The following is a 20,599-nucleotide window of genomic DNA, read 5'->3' on the forward strand; positions in this document are numbered from 1 at the left end:
ACAAATTGTGCGCAGCTCACAACTTTCTTTATTACTGAGACACTGCTAAAACCATCATTCATAAGCAAAACATTTTTATACCAATGTGCTTGTCTTTGAACTCAGCAATTTAAAGTATGACAACATTTTGTTCGAAGTAGTAGTCATTTGCATACTCAACCTAGGTGCTTGACATTTCATTAGATCATCACAGAGCTCATTTTGTGTGAAATATCACTAATAATTTACAGTTATATGTGCTCAGTGGACAGTGTCTTCTCTCAAACACATACCAATTACTGTAGCGGTAGGCTATAAACATGATGAGTGTGTTACATCCTTTTCTGGCCTGGAAATGGTTTTAGAAGCCGGCGAAGCTGCTTCTCTCTGTCATTCACACAGCCTGCAACAAAGAACAGGTATAGGTTGCAGAAATTAGTAATAATGATAACCTTTGTTACATAATCAAATACCTCGTCTGGATGCCTTTGTTGCTTCAAAAAGTCAGCATCAGCAGCACAGCCAGGTTACCTAAGTGTGTGTTGGCAGTGAAACATGAACTGCCAAATGTTTCTAGGTTGACGTCCTCTCTGTAGACAGGCCCATCGTTCCACATGAGATCGTAGCCACCCACCCTTTTCTCTTTGCCAGTGAGCCTAATGAGAAAAAGCACAGTTGATTAGAATGTAACAAAATCATAGCAAAGGGAGATTAAAGGAACTCATCTTATCGTCTGCTTGAAGTTGATTATTGTTGCTATAACAAACCCAGTGTTAGCGTTTCTGAAAGTTGCTCCCTTTCACTCATGTTCTTACCATTAAACTAAGCAATCAAAATGAATATCAATAAAGAATGTAATATCTTTATGGAATGGAAAGACAGAACACCAACGCATTGTTCCCTCATGACAAAAAGGCAAATACGTGATGAGAAAGAAGACTTTACCTTCCCTCCATATCAACAACATTCAAAGTGTCGTCCAGCAGCCGGCACTTCATCTCGTAATCCTCTTGACTACTGGGTGTGTGTGATGGAGAGGCATTCACCTCAATTAACCACCTGCACAGAGATAAAGGATGATGACATTCAGCAAACATTTTCCTAGCCTTTTGAGTTGGCATTAGGCCTGTCCAAACCATGAGGAATAGCCAGCAGTTTGATAAAGATTGTTAGGTAGGCACAAACAAGTGAATGAATGATACAATATGTGTGTTTGAGAGACAGGTCCTGTCATTAGTGTGCATGCTATTATTTACAGCAGGGTTATTGCACACCTGTCAGAGTTTCAGAAATGCTGTGCAGATTTATTACGGTATTCATACATGGTTATTTCTGGAGCCCAACACTAGCTGATTTACTGCTTTGTTTTTAAGCATCCAGGAAGGCAAGTCAAAAGTCTGCCATGTTTGCTTGTCTGTGCATGTGCTTACCTTCACTTATTTGTGCATGTTTACAAGTGAATATCTATGTGTAGACCGTGTGAGGACTTACGGTTTGAGATTCTGATCCAGTAGAATGTCGTACCCATAGAGCTCAAAGCAGTGTTTGTCATTTATAATGACCTTTTGGACACTTTGTAGACTGCGGACAAATATGTTATCTATCTCATTGAACAGGGTTTCTACCGTCTCTCTGCCGTGTTTCGCAGTCAGGTATCTTCGAAGCTGCTGCATCTGCCACTTACATCCCTATTCAAAGGTGAATGAACAATGTAGGAATAAAGAGTCATACATACGTACATTTCAGAGAGACTGTCACTAATGTCATCTTTGTCATCTCTTAACTATTGTTTGTAGTTCTTGAATTAAACACCTTTTCAGGATCATAGTCTGGCGCTGTTTTCTGAACAGCCACATTGGTGAGGTGCATATCTGAAAAGAGACACTAAGTAGAATTTGCGAACTTGAATGACGTAATCAAACCATCCACAGGGATGTGGATGAAAGTGACAAAATTAGGAACAACAGTCTCAGAAATTGGGTCAAACCGGTCTATTTAAAGCTGACTTGGCTTGAATATTTCATTAGACAAAGGCTGAACTTGTAACGGGATGACTGGCCCACTGATACTGAAAACTCAGAACCAGACTATCACACAGTGTATTAACATTCAAATGCATGGAAACAAAATATTATGATGGCAAAAAAAGGATACACTTGTCATCAATACTGCTAAGGGAGAAGCGGGTGGTTGAGAAGCGGGCGAAACCATCACGATAGAGCCAGGCCTTCAAGGGAACATACTGAAACACCAACACACATGCACACATACATTGATTCACACATACTGACACATTTTGTATAAACATTGTGATTTACTGGGTTCAGCACGTACTGATGTGACCAGCACATAGACCCTCAGATCAAATTTCCTGCCTGTGGGGACAAAAAGCATAAAAAGTACTTAAGTAAGGATGCAAAGCTTCTGTTCTCTCACCAATCCTCCTGTTAACAATTTGCCCATTATTAGTTTTGTAAATTGTTTGTTAGCACATGATTTTTTATGATTGTATTTGTCATTCAGTTTATTACCGTTAATTAGGTAGGGGTTCTCTATATAGCGTTGTGCCACATAACTTTCCACTTGAGCTGCATCCTTCTGTTCGTCTGAGCGGGTGCCATCCTGTTTAAGCACAATATTATCAGTCTGAATATATGGGTGTGTATGCGTAATGTTTTTAGTCATTCAATTTACACTCAATTCCTTGATGAAACAAACACTCATTACCTTCTTCCAATCCATGATGTCTTTCAGTTTCCTGAACAGGAAAATACCTTTCCCTTGAGATTTTGCAACCTAAATAGACATCGCAATTCATTTTTATGATTTATATGCAATTTGGTGCCAACTTCACTTCAGTTTCTGGAGTCATTCAAATGCTGACCTAAAAAGCACTTTATTGCATTGTATTAAACCTGTGGACTACATTAGCTAACCGGCTTCATGATCCAAGTGCTGCCTGGGCTTCTTTTGAACTCCTCTACGAAGAGATGATACTCGCTGGGCAGTGCAAAGGTGCAGGGAAAAAAATCACATCTGGACGCCTCCATGCGGCCGACATCCCTTTCAAGATTTTTCCGATATCTCTTGAGGTTTTTCACCATGAGGTTTTTGCGAGTGAGCTGTAACATAAAACAAGACAGAAATATACTTTGTGACTTTTGATTTGAATGATGTGTGCTTACAACAAGGTGCGAGGTACAAGGTTCATGTATTGTCATTCAAGAACATGCCATTGGAAGATGTAAGTTATAGCCCAATTTGCTACATATGAAAATAACCATAACAATGCAGTTCACAGTCACTAGACATACTAGACTGATGCTGCCTCACCTCATAATGGTTGCGAAAGTGGTTTATCCTTACATGTTCCTCCATGTACGAGTGGTCAAAATTCTCCCTGAGCCAACCCACGTCACACCAATTGAAGTCCCACTCTCCATCGCTGTGAGGAAAAGAGTAGATACAGGATTGAAGGCACAAATAAGACAGATAATCTGATGTGATGATGAACAGACAATCCTACTCACTCTTTGACTTCAATCCAACCTGCTCTTTGGCGCAGGACATCTTGTATGGTGCTGAGTTGGCCACATTTGTAACGCACACAACTTCTTCCCTCTCTGAGGACACATTGCAGCACCGTCAGTGTTACCAGTAGGCTACTTGTGAATAACTGTTAATTCACAATCAGCTTAAGAAAAACACTCACCGCTCCTCACTTTTGCTATAATCATATGGACCTTTGTATCCAGGTGTCTGCAAAGGTGAAGACAGCAAACCAATATCGAGTACAGTGGAGAACAAAGTTATATTTTACAAATGGACACATCAAGTAGCAACTCCTCTGGTTTGCCAGTTACTAGCTAGTTATCTAGCTAACCCTAGTTATCTACCCAACCCTATCACCTGGCTAATTTCGTTCTAATGAATCCAAACGGGTAGCGTACAGTACAACCATGTACGGTAGGTTAATACTCGTCATTAACTTCTGGGTATGCAGTAGTTGGAGCTTTGCTAACACCAGCCAGTCAAACTACACTAACGTTAATTCTATTATCTTGTCAGTATAAAACAAAATGTGTATAAAGTGCTTTCTTTTTACCTTATACTTTGACATGAAGGCGCACACTATGAAATATCATATATATTCAACTACTAGATGAAACTTATGTGTAAGAAAAAAGTACTATCTAGCATTAGTTAGCAGTTAGCTACTTAGCTGGTGCTGTTGACAACTGTTGCCACGGTAACCGCATCTGCTAGTGTGTTCTCCTTAGCATTCCGGAGCACCTGGGAGCAACAGACAGTTTGTAGCTAAGGTTCCGCGACACATCAAAGCCTAAATTAAACCTGTATCAATGAATATGCGCGTTTATTATTTAATTATTATTTGAAACATTATGTCAAAAAAGAAAAAAAAAATGGCTGGGCTCTGCATGTCAATTTTGGGGTAGATTTTTCATGATTCATACATGACGTTGACATTTATTTCAGAGGTCTAAAAGAGTTATCGTACTTTGAGATGAAGCAATTAGTCTTAATTAGTCTTCTCAGGTTTGAGTTGACAGTTACAGTGTCATACAGTATTAGTAGACTGGATAAAAGCTACTGCAATCATGAATGCTGGGTATTTAATCATATTAAATCGCAGTAAAAACGTCACATCTATCATCAGTCCTAAACTTTACTGTAAAACCACCACTTAGTGGCGCCAAAGCCTCATCTAACTGAGTGGAGAGCCGCCTCAGTTTGTAGCATGTGTTGATTCAATCCATTTGTTTCTCCTCAAAAATTGTTGTGATTTTTTTCTTTCAGCATTAGAAATCCCCTACATAATCAAAGCAGGTTGCACATCAGCTTATTTATCTATACGCATCCTATTATCTATGTTAAGTTAGCATTTTTGAGACATGTGAATGGGGCCTAACTAGGTTTGAGGTCACAATTAGGTCTTGCTTTCACTTTGCAGTTTACCATTTTACCATCCCAGTGATTTACTATGATAGGAAGATTATGAAATAAAGAAAACAGCCTGAGCAGGAGGAGAGCCAGGTCTTATTTTAACCTTTGACCTGAAATTTTTTGGTACATTAACAAAACACACTGCCCTACACATTCACCCCATCCCAAATATGGTTAATGGACTGTATATAATGTGTTTGTGTTTCTTGATGAAGCCTGTCATTGTTTCAGCATGCTACTTGTGTCACTGAACCTTTTTTTTGTTGTTTATGTTATAAAACTATGCCCAGTGTGGGATTCTTCCTCGTTTGTGAATGACAAAGCACGCAAAATCTACAGCCAGTTCATAAAAACATTTACATTCATTGTTTTAAACAGCTCGTTTTCATTTCCGTGCAGAGCTCAATAAATTGGTGGATAACACCTCCCACAGTGATAGCTGCACCTTTTTATTTCTCAGCCACCCACCATTAATCAAACGCTTAACCACACTTTAGACAAAAGTAGTCAAAACAAGCTAGAATTAAGGAGGCTTTAAATTGAATTCGGATGTATAGCTTGGTTAGCTACCAGAGTTTCCACAAGAATGCAGGCCAGACCTTTCAGCAGTGTCAAATAGGATTGGATCACTCTACTAGCTGAGTCCAAACTCTCCAACCCCCCACCCCCCCACCCCCACCCCCACCCCCATGCAGATAAGCTGTATCATTTCATGGAACTTATAGCTATTACATAAAATACCACTACAACCAATGATTTTCTGCTAAGTGCTGTCATACTAAAGTACTGGCATTATTTATCCTTTTAACTATAGCAGAGAGGCAAGACAGACAAGAGAATCTAGTAAATGTGGCACTTCTAATAACATATTTCATATCCAAAACAGCTGGCTTTACGAGGGCATCAGTTGTCTTTCAGACTTCATCAACATCATATGCTTGGATGAGCCGCAGACAAGAAATATGCACTTAGGTGTCTCTGTTTTTATCATGTTTACTTTAGACGAGATGCACGTGCATGTCAATAAATATTTCAATCCCCTCCAGATCAACTGTGGTTGTCATATATAATGACGGCTGGTTGGAATAAACAAGAATGTGATTGTAGCAATCAATCAAAATATCTAACTTTGGCAGGTGGAGGATTGATAACTGACACATTTTCCAAATAGATACACAGATATCAAATTTGCCCAGATATGCAAATGTTAAGGCCATCTGAGCAGGTTTTAATTTCTCAGCTGCTCACAGTTATGCAAATATCTCTACTTTTACAGGAAGATCATTTCAGACAACCACAAATCTCGTTGTTCAACACAATATAAACATGTTACTGAATTATGCCATCATACATTGCTTTGCTTTACAAAACCATTTAGTCCTTTGCCAGAAGTTTCCAGTTTTCATCTACACCACCAACGCTGCATTGCAAATTCCATTTTCAAGTTTAGTACTTTATGCCTCATAAAACACAACAGCACAGTCCTTAGAGCACAGTTTTCACTCCATGCTTTTCAAAATCCAGCCTCTGCAAAACTCTGTTTCTTAAACCCAAATAATCGCATAAACCACAAGTGCCAAGGAGGGGTTAATCTTTCAGCAAGCCTTTATTTTGAGGCCGATTTCCTGCATTTGTGTCTGTGTGACAATTTCTGGTTTGGCAGTCATCCCTCCAGAAAATTCAGAAATCAGTCTGTAGTAGTAGCTGCACCTATTATACTTATAATTCTGGCTAACCACATAGTTTTTTTGTCCTTATGCAACATGAAGAAACGACTCCCCGATCACCAGTATCTTGGAATAGAAATTGTTTTTGAGGATTAACCCATGGGTTTGCCTCTTTCAAACTAAAAGCTTAGTTTGACAAAGATGATTTCACAACAATGTGGGTTTTGCATAAATCTCCATTCTCTCAACACCACCACTAACTGTGAAGCATCACGTAGGTCATATAATTTCCAGGGACCGATAGTCATCGGTCCAGGTAAACCAAATACTCCTCAACAGCAACCGCAAAGCAGTAAATCTGTGGCATCCAGGGGCAGCGGCTGTTACTCATAAAGGGGGCATCTTGCTGACTTTAATACAATAACTCTCACCTTGGAATCATGCTCTGTTTGGTGGCCATTGGTTATTCTGCGGTCTAAGTACCATGTTCAAGCCCTTCTTCACAGGAAGAGGAAACACCTCTGGTGTGTCACTGATTCAGGTCAAGGAAGAAGGTAAGTAAGGGCGAAGCTTTGAAGCATGAAACGATAAAAGGGGCAATGGGACTGAGTCACTATGTGCCATCTGTACACTGTAGTGTGCCAGGAAATGGCATAGTGTGACGTCAAACCTAAATCTGTCCCACTGATATAACAAGTAATAAACTTCTCCTGATCTTTAAGAGGGTAGGACAGGAATAAAGAATATATTGAAAAACAGTTTTCATGTGTCAGTGGCTCTACAGTTGATATTCACTTCCTTTCTGTGCTTGATTTACTTACCCATATCAGATGTGCAGAGCCATTTTACGTAGCAGTTCCTCATATTCATTTCAACAGGCTTACATATCTGCAGCCTCGGAGATGTCAGTGCCACCTGTTTATTGTTTCGCCGCTCCCTCGCTCAGTAGCTCCACAGCACACCAGCGGTAATGAGTTTGCAAATCCCCAGGCTTTGCACACCCCAAAATGTTTTCTAGAGAAACATAAAAGAGGCCAAGAAAAACAGGACAAAGTGGCAGATGGAAACCTCATGAAATGCTTTTACATTCTCTGTTGTCGCCCAGTTAAACCAGGAATACTCCGTGATAGTTAGGGCAACTACTGTATAAGCAACACTACAAAAGCAGATGTAGACAGACAGAAAGTAGCCATGCAGTACTTACAGTGTGGTCTAATGTGAAACCATATGTCAGACTTCTTGAGGTTAAGTGCGGAGAAGAAGAGATGGAAAAAACTAAGACTCTGTACAATTATTGCAGTGATGTGGAAAATAATATCAGACATGTCCTTGGTTGGCCAAATGTGAATTTATACACGGCATTGCTAATAAACATGAGGTAAACAATTTCGGTAGTAAAATGTGTTGCATAATGCAATGAGAATAAAGTGAAATGAGGCATATTGTTAGGTTTTACACATCAATCTATTTTTATTGCCTTCTTTGGCCAAACCAGCGTAGGCCCAGTAAGGATATTTTGCACCATGCTTTAAACTTTTGATCATATGAAATCACACTTCAACGTCAGATTCATCCGCCTCAGGTTGTAAAAGGTCTTTCACTCAAAAACCTGAAATGAAAGATACCTTGAAAGCACGCATGTACCGTGTGACTGCTAAACCACATGCAGTCAAGTTTGCGATAGCACTCTGTCTCCAGAACTCTGGTCAGGAGGAGGAAAACAGAATATGGTCTTCATTTATCTGGAATTTTTTATCTGGAAGTTTCCCAGCTTTGGGAATGCGCCAAAGAATTGGGGTATGGCACAAACCCCTAGCCTTGGGGAATTTGGGAGGGAACCAGAGGGCAGTCATGAGTCAGACAGATCTGGGTTTACTGGTTGCCTCTGTAGCAAAGTACATACAAATCCATTGTATGTATCCCAGAGAGTGAGGTGGTTTGGTGAACACTGTGGGGGACTTTGGATCATCTAAATAAAAACCCCAACAATGTATTTATTTCACGTAAGTGTGTTTTTGTTTGATTATACCAGTTTCTCTGTGGATGTGTGAGTGTGTATGCCTCAAAGTCAGCTAGGAAGACCTATATTTCAAATACTTGCATTTCACGACAGTAGGATTTTCATCCCACACCCGTTGGTTGGAGAATTATTTCCACAAGTGATGGAAAAACAGTAGTCAGAGGTAGACATTACAGAAAATGTTAACAAATTAATAGGTTTCCCCTAGATTCCACTTTTCCAGTGTTTTATGGCAGTCTGGTGTTTGATAGTAATGATCGACCTTGGGGGCAGCACAAACACACAGTGAAAGGAAATTGGAGTTGGAGGCTCAGTGAGGTATGTTTGTTTTCATAATAGCGATCTGAGCAGAGCAGTAGGTAGGCTATACCCTCATAGAATCTCCTGCTGGCCTTTTGTCAGTTTTCTTATGTACACAGATCTAATGCAAATTCCTAAAGGTGTTCCCATTTAGCTTCTGTTACCACTTCACACCACAGGATGGTTTGATTAGCAGAATGGATCAATTACCTTCAGTTGAATTGAATTACAGTGACTTTTTTCTTTTTTAGCAACATAAAAAATTAAATTGACTGATGATTGATCATTTCGCTCTTCGTCCAACAAGGGCAAACACACACATATGCACATTCGAACACGTATGAAAATCCAAAACAAATACAACAGTGGCAGCTTGATTTTGAAGACGGGGAGACAGAGAACAGGCGAGAGAGTGCGATTGTTTTTTGAATCAGGAAGAAAAGTGGGGTGAAGAGGGTGAAAAGATTATATACATTTTTATGTTTCCTCTCCACTCCATTTTTCTTCCTCTTGGTTGAGATGTTTGAGCCGTTGTAGCACGTCTGCCCATGTCATTTGAAAATGTAACTCACAGTGGTTTCACTGCAGGGCCCAGCGTGGCTGCCACCAAAACCTGATTGCAATTTCATATTTGCAAATCAGTCACTGACTGCAGCCAGCATTCGTTTTTGTTCTTTCACAAAATTTTACCTTTATTCTGGTCTTCAAGAAAAAGAAACGTATGCTTAATATGGCTGATTCCACTGTATACCTATACAGCAAAACCCTGAGGTTGTGTACTCAGGGTCTGTGTTCTGTCACATGATCTCCTCCATATTTGTGTCTGAGAAATGAGGCGGTAGGTTAGGACATGTTGGGCAAAAATAGCTTTGTTACTGAACTTGAGTAGCAGAATCTCATCTTCCCCTTAGGGCAGGCTGTGATCGTATCCACACTGACTCCGAGCACAGGGGTGTACTGTGAGGTTAGATTTATAGGTCTTTGCTCAATCCCCTTTTCCACACTCATGGAGTGTCCAGGTTGGTTATATTGTGCAGTGTGTTTGAGCCTGAATGATAGGCTGCTTGTTAATCTGGTTTTGTTAGTTAATTAAAACACACACAAAAAAAAAGAGAAATATCCTTGTCACATAGTTGGAATAATGTTCAGCAGCTACTTGTGACAATAACTAAGGCCCCAGGCTGTGCTGTTAAGAACTGCTGAATTCCACCATCTTTAAACAAGTTAAATATCATCTATTATGAGCAACAATAGGAATTCAGTCTCAATGAATATGCACACACACACAGTAGGCTGGTGTTGTTTCATTTGACAGAGGGGGTGTTAAAGGAGTCATGGGCGTGTACCCAAGCCTCTCCAAAGCCCTTTATCTTTGATTTAGCCTCTTAGAAGGCGAAGTGACTTTGAGGAGCCTCGTTGCACTCTTTGCTCTACAGATCACCTTTGCAAAGACCACTGTGCTGCGGGTCGGAGAGCAATTGGTATCAAGGGAACCACAGTTTCCTCCCACTCACTTCAAAGTAGCGGTCAGGATTTATGACATGAAGCCATAAATATGAAAGGAGCTGATTCGTTATTGGACGTGTGGACCATATGAGTTGAGCTGCACGTGGACATCTATACTGAAGTTAATGGATTTTCACTCGATGCAGGCGGGAAATTAATTTTAACAAGTGCGCTGCATCCTCGGCTATGATTCATTTTGGGAATATCTGACATGGAAAGGATACTATACATCCTGGCGAAAATCATGTTTTTCAAAATACTGGCACTGATTGTCTTGCAAGGTAAGGCTTTTTTTTAATATTTACTATTATTTACTGATGTGGTTATTTGTAGCTTTTTTTTTTCTATTTCTAACATCTGTCTTTTACACTGCAAGGTGTGTTGTCATCCGATGCCTCGGTGGTATCCGAGGTCAACCCCGGAGGTCTCCCAGACTTCAGCAGGGTGTCTGGCTCCGGGGGATCCGCGGGCTTGCAGCAGTCTCAGGCAGCAGAGGCAAAGTCCAGACCAAAGCGCTGCACTTGTTATTCCTACAAGGATAAGGAATGCGTCTACTATTGCCACTTGGATATCATCTGGATCAACACTCCCGAGTAAGGCAAACTTTGTTAAATACTAACAGTAGGCCAAAGTGCGGCCCGCGGGCCCACGGTGGCCCTCAGATACATTTTGTGTGGCCCTCTTCACGTTCTATTTTAATCACAGACTGTATAAAAGATGTTGTGGACTAAAAAGCGTTGAACTTGCAGGGGGCGACTCCACTTTCTCCAGTGAGAATGTGTGGAAGTCTATGAAAAAATGAGCCAACTTCTCACTGAATTTATCACCTACTATTGAGTTTATGGTCTCAGTTGGTGGTCTTCCTCAATAAAACACGACGTTCATTTAGTAATTTATGGTCTCATTTAGTGTAAAATAGACAATAAAGTTTTAGGGGATGCTTTAAAACGAGACTACCTTCCGACTAACTAATCAGAGGCAGTCTTCTTGGAATGAAAGTCACTCCTGGCTCCAAAAAACCCAAGATGGCCACCGCCATGAAACTGAAGATGGCAACGCATGTAAAGCCAAACTCAAGGCTTCAAAACGGCAGTCCACAAACCTACGTCACAGTGGCTACATCCACTTCTTTTATGCAGTCTATTATTTTAATCATTCATTTCAGTACCCGTCTGCATCATCCCCCCCAACTGTGTGTTCATACTAAAACTGAAGCTGGCGGTAATTTGATCAGTGGATCATTTGTAGGTTATTTGCATTCCTCGTGCTAGTTAATACACATGAACATGTACAAGTGGGTTGGTAACTTGGCTCATAATAAAGACTTCACCTCATTCATTCACCCCATTCACCTCACCTGGTGTGAAGATCCGCTATTTGCGTCTTTTGATTGATTTCGTATTTAGTCAAGTGCTAATACACTGTTGCCCACAAAATTGGAATGATTGTTCAATACCCCCAATTTTGTTAAAGCCTGAAGACACAGTTTGCAAAGGTTCATTGTGATTTAAGTTTCACTGTGATATGTTTGGAAGAGTTTGATCAATAAAGTTGAGAAGATGTACACTTTATTTATCAAGAATAAATCACATTGTCACAAGAGGTAAAAAACATTTTATTCCAACTTTATGGGCAACAGTGTAGTTGGCTTCACTTTGACGGTTGTGTTGACTAGTGGCATCTTGTGAGTGTCGTGGGTATCACGCTCTGTCATCAGTGCTAGTTAGCGATGGATATTGGGACAGATAACAAGACAATTGTGACCAGAGGGAATCAGCACCATAAATGTCACAAGCTGGAGAACTTATGTTAATGTAGTAACAAATTTATCATCATTGTGATTCACTGCTACTACTAATAGCTGGAACGATAATAATAATGATACTGATAATAATAGTGTTATTCTATGATATTGCCTACGGTAAGCTCCTGTAACTGCCAGAGGTCAAAGTCTCTCTTTCTCTCTGCTTTTGGAAAAGCTTTCTTGCATAAATGAATGATTGTTGTTGCAATTATTTTGTTGTATGCGTGCATTTAACCTTCGTGGCCCTCAGTTATATGCTGGCTCCCTAAATTGGCTCTAAATCTTTAAAGCTTTGAGAACCCCTGCTATAAAATATTGTATAATTCTCCAGAAACCCACCCAGACGGGCTACTGTTGCGCAAGCACAGGACTTGCATAATATCACGTCTCGCTTGTCAGTAGGGACAAAGAGCGGTTATTAAAACGATTTAAAACGCAGATTGGCATGTGGCGGGTTTGTGCAACTCAAATGGGAATCTGCACTGAAGCCAATACACTGTAGCAAGTCACGCCCAGTACTGCTTCCCTGAGGCATCAGACTCAATTGTGGTTCAAGTGATGGCAAGCCCAACAGAAAAGAACTTGCCTTGGAAAGTCAAATTTTGATACCAGAGAGTTGGAAGCCATTGTTGCAAAAGTTACGTGCTCTGTCTCTCTTTCATTGTCATCCCTTTTCCCTCCTCATTCCTTTTTCATTACCTCATCCTCTCAGTGGCTCAAAGCTATAATCTGTAGGCTGTATAAGTGTCAGTTTGATGTCTTCATCAAAATGGTTCCTGTGCCATGATGAAAATAGTATTAACTAGGTTGCAAGCATTAATTTTGCAAATTTGCAATTTGTCCCGCGTGCATCAAATGCACCAGGAAACTAGACTCCGTAACACAAAAGCTATTGAGAGCAGACTTTAATCAAAAATAGTCAAATCCTCTCTCTTCTACACTATTCCACACTCACAAGCACTTGGCACTCTGCGGGGCAGACATGAACAAAAACCGTCAAGCTTCATTATTCTTGGACTTTGTTCTGTGAAGATGTGATGGGAAAAGATATAGCTACTGTACAACTCCCCCGTCATAAGCTCAGGGATCCCGATCATGTGGATGTGGAGAGAGATATGGACAGAGATCAGAGAGAAGCCCGTCATGTAAGAGTTACTTTGGTATGGTGGTGTGAATTACATTTTTTTTGTTCTTATCGCCTTTAGTCTGATTTTAAAGATGACCAAATGAATTCTTTTAAAAGATACTTGAAATTACTCACAATTTAGATTAATTAACATCTCCTTTAGGTAGAGGCAGAACTGGCCTCTATCTTATGCTGTCATGTACGGACAAACACTGAAGGCAACATAGTGAAGGAATAACTACTGTTAAAGGTGAAAGTAATTGTCATTTTCTAATCCGAGGCCTGTCCTTTGACTGCAACTCGGGAGCTATGTTGGCTATGCATGTGACAATAGTGAACATTACCACCCGGCATATTTACAGTAAGTAGCAGTTTTCCACCATTTCTGCTTACTCAAAGTGTTCAACATGTGGCCTAGCATACCAAAGATTAGTACCAATACCTCAAATTATGATTTCCAACACCTTCTTGTTTTGAGGAATGGCGCAGTGTTTTGCCACCTCTTAACCGCATATTAAAGTCCTTGGCAAGACAGTAGGAAAGCATTCTTTCTTCCTTTATCTTCTTAAGCCAACACTGCTGTGGGCTGTTTCAGGTAAACAGCACATTTTATTACAGCTTAGCAAGTTGAGACAAATTGACATAGTTTGAAGACTGAGTGGGATATTGACATAATACCGCAACATTAATATGAAAGCAATGACAAATTTCTCAGGCATATGCGTGCTCACGTTGTGGGGAGCATTGAACTATACTCTAACATAACATAACTAACACACTAACATAAACTCGCCCAAATTGCTGTGACTCTGAAGTTTCATAAAATCGTGATCATATAATTATTTGCTCGCAGGGCTGTGGCTAAAGGTGGCTATGTGTGAATCCTCCTGTTCTGACTTGGCTAGCCAATGTTTTAAAAATGGTTTTCTTTTTTTTTGGGGGGGGGGGCCTTGAAGCCCCTTTTCCACCATCAGATAATAGCCCCTAGCTGATGTCAACATGTCCAGACCTTTATGTTAAACTTTAAGACTCACAACAGCCACTTCTGACTGAGCAAGGATGAGGTTGAAAAGCCTTTTACCCTGAGGTCAGTCGGGTTTGCAATAATAATGCAGACAGGCTGCAGGATCAGGCAAACAATGTGGAGGCGGCAGACAGAATGTCAGCGACATTACAGGCATTCAGTCAGGTACAGGCAGCAGGCTGTCTGACATACTATGACTAATCTAAAGCCATTTATGAAGTACAGATTCTGCCAGTGGACATTTTATTTCCAGTGTTTTATGAAAACAGACTTGACTTGACTGCATCCGGGTATCCTTTTGCTTTTGGCAGACCTTTCTCTCAGCTGTGTACAAATCCCACAGGGATACTCAAATTGGTTTTACAACAGTTTCTTCTTTCTCTTTGCTCCTTAAGAGTCTATATCTCCTAAAGCCACAAATACTACGTATTTATTTTACAAAATCTGTCACAGATGGTCAGAAACAGATGACTTGAAAAGAAGAGAAAATGGAGAACAGTGATGCCAGTCTGACATTCTAAGTGTAAACAGTGGTATCCAGATTGAAAGGATTAGTCAAGTTAACAGTGATTGATTCTCTGACTTTATAACTTTGATCTATGGGAGTTATATCTAAAGCTTATTATTCACTTTCACGGACATTTCTGGCTACCTTTGTTTTTTCCATTACCAATTCCAAACAGCATTTCATCTATAACAGAGTAGAAAACATGAGGCAGAAACAGTGAAAACTCAGCTGTTTCTGGACAAACTTTACCACAGACCATTTTAATGGCTCTGAATGCACAACTTTTCAGAAACCTTATTGTGAGCTAATGTAAAAAAGGAGAGATTTTCTTCACAATTGGAAAGTGTTTCACTTGGCATTCACAGACCTTCTATTGAAATCTAAACTGCTGTTACGGGATCTAGTTAGATTACACTTTATAGTATTATATATTATAGTATTTATATTTATGTACATATTTACACATGACTGCTGGCGGTCCATGTTTAAGCACCCTCTAAAGCTAACAATATCTCATGTTATTGACAGGGTCTTTTCCTCTGTTCCCCCAGGAATCTGATTTATCTCAATTTGACTAAAACTGAAAAAAGGGCCTCTGTTTGTTTTAACTTCTCAGACGCACCGTTCCCTATGGAATGTCGAGCTACAGAGGACCTCAGCGGGTCAGACGCGCTGTTGGTGGACAAGCAGCTGAACACGAGGGGGCAAAGACTCAGCGCTGCATTTGTGTTGTGCTAGACTCAGACCCCGGGTGCCGTGACTTTTGCCTTTCAAGGTCAGTCTTATTCTTTCTGCAAAAATGACATTCATTGGATGATAATAATAACTTAATTTTAAATAAATAAATAATTTAAAAACAAGAAAAAAAACAGGGGAGAGAGAGAGAGGGCAATCCTCCAGGATCTTTTTCATTAGGTATGTTTACATCAAAGCTAAAAGCTTATTAAAATGAAATGAATTGCCTAATAAAAAGATATAAATGTAAAAAACACCAAACATCGCCAGTTTAGTTGTTCTGTTTGTATTTAGTATGAATATAGGTTAAATTCATTGTCACTATTTTGGTAAATTCTACAGGTGTAACATCCTCTGTAATGGAAAACCATTACTTTGATATTACTGAAATGCAACACGTTACTTACTTCTTACATCGTGTGTCTGGTTTAAAATGCCATATGTCCAAATGCTATTACTCACCACTAATTGACGAAAGATGAAGAACTGCTTGCTTTGCAAAGTCTTGTATTATAACAGTAAATAATTATACAAATAAATATTTAATTATTTAATTAAATGTATCTGACATTAATCCAAACTGAGTCATGGGGTTCAAAGGAGCCAGGGAAAGCCATACATTTGTTTTAGCTTTAGATACATTTATTTAAAGAAATGCTTTTTTTTTTTCATTTCAAGATTTTATCGGGAACCTTTAATAATGAAGTTGATTAAGGTTTGCACTTTACATGAAGTTGTGATACAAACTACCCTCCAGTCAGCAGATATAGAGCCCAAGTTAAACGGAAATGTTCAAAAAATCAAGTTCCACATCCAGTTCAGTTTAAAAATGTAAAAATAATGAATACCGAAAAATAACCCTGATGATGTCATAGTGGTGTCATCAGGGTTATCTCAGCGTGTTACAAATCAGGCCTGTAGTGTCTGAAATTTGTGGGTACCTATCAGGTAGGGACAGCCGAATGAACACACACTATTGGTTGCATTATGGGATATGTAGGATCTGGCGTTAAGAAAGGCTGATCCATATGAGGGATAATGGATAACCTTAATTGTTTTGCAATTCCACTATCTTAATGGGAGTGCAATACTCAATTACCAGATTATCCCTTTAATATTACAGTGAATTACATTAACGTGAATGTTGTCTTCCAAGGCCCCTGCAGAAAGTGCCAAGCAGGAGTCTCCACAGAGTCCCAGGTCCCGGATGACAGTTTGATGCATCTCTATGTTCTGCCGTTTTCCTTGATGGAAGGGACCCTTCCATCCTCTTCGGCCCCCTCATTCTCCATTTAGCAATCTTGCCCTCACAGGTACATTCACATTCAAGTAAAGAGTTTTGGAGTTTGACAGTGCCGACATTCCTCAGTATCATAACTCTTGGAGCAAGTTTCATCAGGCCAAGTGGTTTCGAGAACTCTTCAGCATATTCGACACAGATCCCTGGAGGCTATCCCCTTTTTCTTCTCCCCAGAGAGCGGCACGAGGATACATTTCACCATAGTATAATAGCCAGTGATCTTGCTTCTGTTAAGCTTGATCATTCAACCCTTTGTATTCAACTTGGTAACAGAGTGCTGTGGACTACACTTGACTCAAAACAAGATCAGCTTCTCTCAGTTTAAAAGGGACAACAAAGACATTTCACATGTTGGAAAGCAAAAAGTCCCATGAGGAGCCATGGAAAGTACGAGCAAGTCAAGGCATATTGTGGAAGGCTACCTTGTCTTTAAAATGATAAAAATCTGCAAAGAAAAACACTTGGTAGCATCTGTGTTAAAGGGCATATAAATGAGCTTTGGTTTCAGTCAATCTGGAAAGCGTCCCATCCTGATTGCATATTTTGTTTTTGTAACTTCTTTTTGAGATTAATATGCCATGTGCATCAGCCATATGCATTGTGCTTTGACCTCACCACCACAGGCTTACACTGACTCTGTAGAAACGGTACAGTTGTAGCTGAAGTAAACTTTATATTGAATCATCAGTGGTTGAGTCTAGCCCACATTAGTGTACCAGTGCCAATAACAACACAGGGAGACATCATATACTTAATCCTCAATCCTTAATTGCTTAGAGCCGTGGATTAAGCACACACTAAATGATTAGGCTGGTGATATTCTATATAACTCAACAGATCCCAGGAACAGACCAAAACCAACGCCATGTATTGCCTGTTCAGTCAAAGCCTGATATGTCTGTTCCTCTGTGCCATACTCCTCAATAGTAAAAACATGAATATTGCACTGGTTGAAATCTTCCCTCAGCACGATGAACATGGGCACTGTAGTTTGTTTTGACTCTCCAACAAAATAGTCCACAACAATTGCACTATTTACTCCTGCTTGAGTAACATTTGCTAATCGGTGTCCATCTGTTTTAGGAAAGTTCTCAGCTTTTCCAACACTCCTTTTTAACAGATTCACATCTTCATTAGAAGTGAAGGCTGAGTGCCACAGACAGGGTAGGGACATTGAAAGGCAATGGAATAGGCACAGTGTCAGTTTAAGACTTTCTAATGGGATTTATTCCCGCTGAGAACAGAATGCTGCCAGTTTTATCCTTTAGTGAGACTTTTTGTGGATTCATATTCTTTTTACTCAGTGAATGTTTGAGGAGAAAAAAAAATCGAGAGCACCCATGCTGCCAAGACTCTTAACAGACTCTGGTTCTAGTGTGTCGAATTCCATGAAGCTATGCCACTAATAGAGTTAGAATAACAGAATAACATGCATTGCTCCACCGTAGCTGAATTATTGTGTTCCTTACTTCTAGGGACACTTGTGCTCTCATACTAACCAATAATTGAATCCTCTCAGTTTCTCCCTCCCGTGTCTCCCTGTATAGTTTCTCAAATAGTTCTTTTGAATAACGCTGAGTAAACAATATTCACAAAGAGAATATTTACACCTTGTATAATTTTCCACCAATCGTTTAAATATTTCTCTTGTCACAAGAACTCTACAGTTAACATACAATGCGGGCCTCTGTGCTGTCATTCTTTTCAACATTGTGTCTCACCAAACCAAAGTGCTTACAGAATAATGTGGTCTAGGAAAAAAAAGCGACAATGAAAACAGTAAGTGGTTGGTTACTGATGGTTTGCGGTCTATGTGATTATTCCATGAGAATGGATTTTAATGTGAGGAGGCATTTTAAGACAGCACAATCTTAACTTTGGCACAATCTTTCCAGTCCTGCCCTGAAGCACATGATGGGATTGCAGGTTTTTTTATCTATATTTATAATAATTTGCCCAATTTCATGCCAAGAATGCATCATTATTTGTTAAGTAAAAGCATTCCGGTTTGCAAAGACAATCACTGCTGGCATTTGTTTTGCTTTTGTGCATGCTGCAGCTGGGATCAAAAAATTGACATCAAAAATATATTCTGACAATTTCAGTTACATTACATGGCTCCAGCTTAAAGCAAATTCTGGCTCAAGCAAATAAAAACTTATCTGTGACAGTTTCCATTGCTGGTCTGTGGTGGTGAATCAATCATGACAAATCATCAGTGGCTTTCCAAAAACTGTGCGGTGGGTCACGTTATACATAAGATACGTATTACTTTCATTACTTTTGCTCATAGGAATTATTACTTTACATAATTAGAGGCACATCACATAAAAAGCATTATAAAACACTGCCAGTACAGCATAGTAATGGTGTAGCTCTTGGTGTCGATTGTGAATGCAGTACACACGGTTGCCAATATTGGCATGTGTGCATGTATGTCTGAGAGAGAAAGAGAGAGAGAGAGAGAGAGAGAGAAATCGAAAGTGAGTGAACATTAAAGAACATTTAGCTTTAATGTAACACTAAAGTGCAATGAATAACCACAGCATTGTTAAAGAATCCAGTGGGGAAGCGCCTCTTCAAGTACATGATGATGATCTTATCAATGATCTGACAACCCTTTCATCAAATAGTTGGCTTCTTACTTTGTACATTATGTATATATACATGTATGAATGTATGTACATTTATAAATCTCATATTTCTATATCTTAATATATCAGCATACACAATATAAGGGGATGATATAATAATAATAATACTTGTGGATTTGGAGGGTACAATTTTCTTAACCATGAGGCAAAACATCACAGAAACTATGCTGTAAAACTTTAATTGCTCAGAACTATTATTTACTGTTTGTATTTACTGTATATTTTGTTAATAGTTACTTTCCTGCCACCAGCTAGTAATAGTTGTTTCACTGTTGGTATGCAGCATGATAGATTCTAGTTTTAAGAGAATCTTTTTTTTTTTCCCTTTAACTTGTAATTTAATGTGTACTACCTGAACCTCTTCTGTCATTAAGAGTGATTTATTTTATTCTTATGTACATTTGACTAACAAGGTTGACTGTACTGACCTTAGCTCAGGAGACATCTTATACACGAGCTCCTGGGCATTAATCAAAAAATTGCTACAAACACTTGTCACTAATGCGGTTGCTTGTCTGTTTCAGTGTATTTGTACTATGCTGTTAGATAACGTGAAAATATTTATTCTATCCTTTAGTGCCAAATATATTTGCCTACCAGTTTCAGCCATCTGGTGTAACGTAAACCCGACTACAAACAGCGAAAAGCAAGACCTAGATCCAAAGTTCTTTCACGGGAATATTTGAGCTTCGCTTGTCTGGGAAGGGAGAAAAGTAGTTTAATGTGGGGAGGTGCACAGCTGGGTAGAAAGGGGTTTTGTTGTCTGTTGGGTGTATACAAGGTCAACTGCAATGCTTTAACCCCTGTTTTGCCAAAATAGTTTGCTCATGGCTATCTGAGTAGATTTCACATATGTGCTGTATTGAATTTATGATCCCAGACCTACCACATGTTCCCCCACTGAGCTTTGTAACGCCAGCATATCCAGTCATAAGCTTGCTCAAGGCTACCTCTGGTGTTATTCAATATTTTGTCACTATGAGTGGGCCAGTAATCTATTGCATAGTTAGT

At 39.5% G+C, this 20,599-nt stretch overlaps 2 protein-coding genes across 2 annotated transcripts; one reads left to right on the forward strand and one right to left on the reverse strand.

Moving 5' to 3' along the window:
• Nucleotides 1–91: 91 nt before the first annotated feature.
• ttll9 (tubulin tyrosine ligase-like family, member 9) lies at nucleotides 92–4,099 on the reverse strand. Its single transcript, XM_070840166.1, has 14 exons — nucleotides 4,085–4,099; nucleotides 3,692–3,738; nucleotides 3,510–3,602; nucleotides 3,313–3,424; nucleotides 2,916–3,101; nucleotides 2,707–2,775; nucleotides 2,511–2,601; nucleotides 2,314–2,354; nucleotides 2,134–2,221; nucleotides 1,792–1,850; nucleotides 1,471–1,667; nucleotides 925–1,038; nucleotides 511–635; nucleotides 92–382 (listed from the first exon to the last, which is right to left on the reverse strand). The coding sequence occupies exons 1-14, from the start codon at nucleotides 4,097–4,099 to the stop codon at nucleotides 312–314; spliced, it is 1,308 nt and encodes a 435-aa protein (XP_070696267.1). The 3' UTR covers nucleotides 92–311.
• Nucleotides 4,100–10,648: 6,549 nt separating this feature from the next.
• edn3b (endothelin 3b) lies at nucleotides 10,649–17,553 on the forward strand. Its single transcript, XM_070838915.1, has 4 exons — nucleotides 10,649–10,718; nucleotides 10,814–11,030; nucleotides 15,516–15,674; nucleotides 16,791–17,553. The coding sequence occupies exons 1-4, from the start codon at nucleotides 10,649–10,651 to the stop codon at nucleotides 16,843–16,845; spliced, it is 501 nt and encodes a 166-aa protein (XP_070695016.1). The 3' UTR covers nucleotides 16,846–17,553.
• Nucleotides 17,554–20,599: the final 3,046 nt, after the last annotated feature.

This window comes from Pempheris klunzingeri, chromosome 11, assembly GCF_042242105.1.
Source record: "Pempheris klunzingeri isolate RE-2024b chromosome 11, fPemKlu1.hap1, whole genome shotgun sequence".
NCBI classification, from domain to species: Eukaryota; Metazoa; Chordata; class Actinopteri; order Acropomatiformes; family Pempheridae; genus Pempheris; species Pempheris klunzingeri.

Coding starts and splice junctions, on each gene's coding strand:
- ttll9 (XM_070840166.1), bottom strand. Junction 3,102..3,312: donor ACTTTCGCAACCATTATGAG/GTGAGGCAGCAT, acceptor TTTATGTTACAG/CTCACTCGCAAAAACCTCAT. Junction 636..924: donor GTTGTTGATATGGAGGGAAG/GTAAAGTCTTCT, acceptor TTTTCTCATTAG/GCTCACTGGCAAAGAGAAAA.
- edn3b (XM_070838915.1), top strand. CDS start 10,649: ATGGAAAGGATACTATACATCCTGGCGAAAATCATGTTTTTCAAAATA. Junction 11,031..15,515: donor ATCTGGATCAACACTCCCGA/GTAAGGCAAACT, acceptor TTAACTTCTCAG/ACGCACCGTTCCCTATGGAA. Junction 15,675..16,790: donor CGTGACTTTTGCCTTTCAAG/GTCAGTCTTATT, acceptor TTGTCTTCCAAG/GCCCCTGCAGAAAGTGCCAA.